The 5,648-nt window shown below is 41.4% G+C and overlaps 1 protein-coding gene across 1 annotated transcript in view; it reads right to left on the bottom strand.

The window, feature by feature from the left end:
• Positions 1-5,648, bottom strand: part of nfatc1 (nuclear factor of activated T cells 1) — a 45,386-nt gene that overhangs the window by 28,503 nt on the left and 11,235 nt on the right. The window contains exons 5-6 of the mRNA XM_010772553.1: positions 3,846-4,018; positions 740-880 (exon numbers count right to left, since the gene is read on the bottom strand). Of these exons, the coding sequence (XP_010770855.1) occupies positions 740-880; positions 3,846-4,018 (314 nt within the window). The remainder of the gene's footprint in view (positions 1-739; positions 881-3,845; positions 4,019-5,648) is intronic.

The raw sequence follows: 5,648 nt of genomic DNA, 5'->3' as shown, positions 1-5,648 counted from the left end.
TATCCCGCCCCCCCCCCAGATCTGGCGTCCTAGGCGACCGCCTATGTCGCCCATGCCAAAAACCGGCCCTGCCTCTCAGGAAGGATCAGGGTTAATCAAAGGTGCCTCCGCTGATCCAATCACTTCTTGTTATGAAAAACAATCTCACTTCTCCATTGTACAGCGCTGGAGGGGGTAGGGGGTCTCTGTGCTAGGACAGCCTTGAATTCTTCCTTTCACAGGTGGAACAATGAAAAGGCTTCCCTCTTTTTTTTATGAGTCACCGGGCAGATAGGATCACATGTGTTTACATGGCTCAGCCCCGGCATACACTGTGGCTCACGTTGCTTTGCTGAGGCTAATCAAGGAAATTGCAGTTGGTAAACCTCCACGCATCGACATCTGGCGGCAGTCCCCTGTGCCTCCAAACCAAAACGGCTTAAAGTAAAAAAATGACAAACAAATAATGACGCATGGCGCACACAAAAGTGCGTGCGTCCACACACACATCCACGCACGCATACACACTGCATTGGTGATCCATTCCTCTGCTGAACAGGCAATGGAAACTTCTGCAAATGTAAATCTGCTGGGTTAAAAATACAGCGCATTAATGTGCACCACATGTGGCTCTTTGGCAGGACGGAGGATATTTTGACGGCGGGGGGAGAGAAGAGGCGGAGGCAGTGCTGGGGTTTCTCCAATAAGGGAGAGGGAGACACACAGCTGTACTAAGAGTCCAGAACTCCTCCTGTTTTACCTTGAGCCTTCTCCACGAACACCACCTTGGAGTCGTGCTGGAAGTTGTGTCCGTCGATTCGCATCCTCTCGCCCCCAAGGGCAGGACACGTCTCCAGGCTCCGTTTATCCACCAGAGGCAGCTCCTGGGCCGATCTCTGGGCTGTGGGAGGAGGAAGAGAAGTCTCAGCATTCAGTAATACACACCCACTCCCCATGCAGACCTGAGCATCCAGGCTGAGGCTGAATCACTACCTAGACAGCTCTCTCAGTCTGGACCGCAGTAAACCTCCACCTCTTTGTGTTAGAATGAGTTGCCTCTAAGTAAAGACAGGCTCCATGTTGTGTTTATGTGTGTTTTCCTCAAATATGGTGGATGTTTTGTCTGGCATATAACTATCTTACCGCTCCTGGTATTTGTTTTACTTCTCTCTTGTTCACTTTGGCTCCTCAGTCTTTGCTAATTTTTCATTTTTGTTGAAGTTCTTTAAGTATTTGCAAACATTATCTGTCTAAATGTAATGCTAATGTCTTAGGTTTAGGGTCATCGTGAAGGATTGCTGTATTTAATCGTGACCGCCCGGGATACATAAATAGAGGTTTAATGGGAACCTGAATCCTTTTCTCAAATGAAAATCATCTTTAAGTAATTTGGTTCTTCTTGATTTGCATACAACTCTAATTGTATGCTTTAGGAAAGCATCAATCTTTACCACATCTCTCTGTTTCGGTTTCTTGCACAAAGAGAATTTGGGTCAAAACAATTGCTGTGTGGCAGCCGTTCAGAAACTAACAATGGTCTATTTGAAGGAGCTGAGATCATGGTTTAACTACTGTCTTTCATTTACCTCCTAGGGTTTAATCTCTATGGCAGCGCTCAGGGCCAGAACCACATACAGTGGTAGATCAGAGTGACTTTGTCCCGGTCCAGCAGGGGTCAACTCCAGGGCAGCGCGAGGGTCGATAGGGCTTATTGAGCACTGGTGAGTTAAAATGTAGCTCACGATCACATGCACCAGTTGTTAGAGTGCTGCATTGAATGATTACGGCTTTGGGTTAATCTAATGCTCGTCTTTTGATTGAGAGAGTAATCGTTTCGTCTTTTACATTTTATAAATGAGTGACACTATTGGCTAATTGATATATCTAGTTCCAAAACCTTTTGTTGAGTGTTTTTTTTAAATTGAGAAACTTCTAGTTGCCAATCCTTGTGTCATGTGCCTTTGAGGGTTTTCTGAAATCTTGATGTTTTCTTTTTTGTTGTTGTTGAATTTGGGTAAATATAAGCGGCCTAAATGCTATCTAGTCTTTACTAAGGAAATAGTAAGATTCTACTACATGCTTGCTAACAGCTGTGTTAGGCTACACTTAGCAACAGTGATGATTCAATCTAAATGCTCTAACATGTTCACAATGACAATGCTAACAGACTGATGTTATGGTATTGTTTATCATGTTCCCTATTTTAGCTTAGGATGCTAGCATAATGTACAGCACACAGGTAATTATTTGTGAAATAAACCACTGCAGGGTGAGCAGAAGCTAGCTGCACATGACTGTATCGAGCTACTTTCTAAATGAATCAAATATTTATAACAAAATATTTATATATATAAATATGATTTGTAAATTTTGTATCTGTATCTGTACTCGCTGTATTTGGAGATCAGAAATGTGTCCATGGCCCATAAGAATTAATTAGTTATCGAAGCACTGAAATAATTAACACATTACAGCTGAGGCTGATGGGAATTAGAGGGTTTTTGTAGGTATTCTTTCATAAACCAAAGAATTGCAAAAAATGAACAATTTAACATAATGATAGATAAAAAAAACATCAGCAAAGTGTTTACTGTTCATCCTGCGGGGAGCATAATACATCTGAAAATAATTTAAGAGAAAACTATAAAGTATTGAAGAATATTAAGTTTTGTGGTAATGTTTTTTTACTTTTATATACTTCAGATCATCTTTCAACCCCATACAGGGGTCCTGACCACCTTGTAGGTAAGTCGTAAGTCAATTAAATACCCTATTAAGCACAAAATGAAAAGACTGAGGAGTTAAGGCGATATGTAAACTGAACAACATTTGCTTACAGTTAAATGCCAAAAAACAGTATGCATGATGTTCAGTAAACGACCAGTCAAAATCGAAGGATCCAACGTGTTTTTAAACGGAGCAGAATTAGAACTTCTCCCACTTCAAGTATCTTGGAGTCATACTGTACTCGAACTTGACTTTTAAGAAACATATTAAGAAAGTATCCAATACTATTAAATTCAACTTGCAACATTTTAAACAAATTAGACCTTTCTTAACTGTCAATGCTGCAAAGTCATACCTCCACTGTATGATTCTATCCCACATTGAATACTGTTTTACAAACTGGTCGTTTGCTTGTGCCACACACCAGAAACCCATAGAACAGCTGTTCAAGAGAGCTATCAAGGTGTTTGACAGAAAGACATATTCATACCACCACTGTACCATCCTTGAAAAACAAAATTTCTTGAGTTTTGACAATTTGAAGTCTTTTAAAAGTATTTGCTTTATTTATAAATGTTTACATGGACTGCCCCCCCCCTCCCTTAGGGGAATTAATCCACAGAAAACACACTGGATGCTGCACTAGGTCAGAAACCAGAGGAGATGTGAAGTCCACCGCAGACGGACCACTTTTGGACAAAATGTACTTTCCATTAAAGGCAGCTCATCGTGGATCAGCCTCCCAACTGAGATATGGGATTGTCTCACTCTCAATAGCTTTAAAGGTCAACTCAAAGAATGGTTTAGAAACAAACAGAAGTGCAATCACCGCTAAATGCACTTTAATACAGGGGTATCTCCTCTTGCACTTTATATGTCGTTGCTGCTGCATTGTATTACCATGTCATAAATAATTGTGTATGCTGCTCTTGCTCTTTTGCACATCATGTATATTGTTTTTGCTATGTTTGTAAAATGCAAACTTCTTAAATGTTTTATGTGAGGGACTGCGGATGGGAATGAGCTCAAAGCTAAATCTGGCACTGTTACGCTTCATACATTTTAATGTTTTAAGTGTTCCTTACTGTGCATTTCCCCTGCCAAATAAACGATTAAATACAAATATGAAATGTACTCACAGCACTCTATGGGGTTGGAGGAGGCCTGCAGGGACACGGTTCTGCCGGTGTTCTGGTTGATGTGGACTCTGAACACCATCCGCACACGAGTGTTCTTGCGTCCAATGTCAGTCTCTCCCTTCCTCAGCTCAATGTCCGAATTACGCAGCTTCAAGATCCCAGCGCAGTCGATTCTGTTGAAGACAAAAGATAAAGAGTTTGCCACGAGCCAAAAAATCACATGCATCAACGATTTTCATGTGTTCACAGTTCATCGGGATGTGATTTATACAGCATTGCAGCCACAAAAATGCATTTCCACTCCATCAATACAGAGGCTGCAGCCATGTCAACAGAAGATTAACACCCCCAGCCCCGAAAGAGCTTTTACACCTCAGTGCATCCACTCTTGGGTGATATTCAAACTTTATAGAAACAAATTGCTGGGAACATTCATCACGTAATACCTTTGTTATGACCCACAAGAGACTGAAATACTGTTGCCCGTCTACAAATCTTAAAGCTGTGATGATTTCTTTCACAGTGTCAGAGTCTTCATCAGACACTTAAAAAAACCTATTTTTCTATCTGCACTCATCTCAATCTTTTTCTTACTTTAAAATACCCTTCATAACAGTTTCTGGCTTTTCCATCTCTGTGCTACTTGATGCTGCATTCCACGAAGCCGTTAATGTCAACTTTTACACACATTTGAACCATCCCTAACATTCTTTGCTACAGAAACCAGGGCCTGCTACACTGGAGAAGTAATCAGGTGTTGATGTGAAAGACCACAGCTGTTCAGCTCTACGCCCACGCTGTAGAGCTGAGAGCAAAACACTAAATATAACAAAAAAAGAGGGACGATACCAAGAAGTATGGCAGAATTCAACGCTATCATTTCATTTATTGAGTAATAATTGGAGTCATACCCAGCTGACCAAAATGGCTACATATTAGCTAACTGATTTAGATTAATGATTTAATTTAAAGCACGTCGTCGTGAGTTACTGTTTCAGACATATAATAGGGCCTGTTTCTATACCACATAATAAAACATCTACTGTATATGTCACACTGGAGAGCATGTCGTAACGAATAAATCTCCCACAAATCCCAGAGCCTTCACTGTAAGAACTCTGAGGCGTGAGGAGAGAGAAACCGTATCCTGAGGTGAAGTCGTTGTATAACGGGAGCTTATGTGTTACATCCATTAAATCGCAGAGAAAGTGCTGATGCTAGCAGGCTGCAGCTCAGACAGAGAGCTCCCTGACATGTCCTGCCTCCTGCACCCTCCACCTGAATTGGTTATTGTCCAGGGGCCGTATTCACAAGGCATTTTATCTTACCGCTAGGAGTGCTCCTAACTCGCGCTAAAACATTTTACGTAGGAATTTTTTCTTAAAAGTTATTCACAAAGCCGCTGAGACCTACTCATACTAAGGATAAATCACTAAGAGTGAACTAAGAGTGACGCGCCGTTGCTATGGATGACGTCGATTCTCGTGCATGAGTTTAGAAGCGGTCGGTGATTGGTTGTTCAGAGCAGGCGGTCTCGCTGAAACTCATCCGCAACATCCCACAAACGAGCCCACTAAATCACCGAAAAACAAGGAAATAGCCTAGGCTAGAAATGTATTCCTATCAAATAGTTATGGACAGTGCAGTTAGCAGAATACACGCATGATGACAAGTTTGTGCAGACCACGATAATGACGTTGTATATGCACGTTAAAGAGAGAGAGAGCAAACAATAAAAATACGTAAATTGCATTAAATCGAGGAGGCAATTAAAAGCACCCTGCAAACTATTATCCAATGAGC

The sequence above is a fragment of the Notothenia coriiceps genome, unplaced genomic scaffold, assembly GCF_000735185.1.
Source record: "Notothenia coriiceps isolate Sejong01 unplaced genomic scaffold, NC01 NC01_scaffold00011333, whole genome shotgun sequence".
Classification (NCBI taxonomy): domain Eukaryota; kingdom Metazoa; phylum Chordata; class Actinopteri; order Perciformes; family Nototheniidae; genus Notothenia; species Notothenia coriiceps.
Note: the sequence above shows the minus strand (reverse complement) of the source record. Positions and strands in the feature narration are given on the sequence as shown.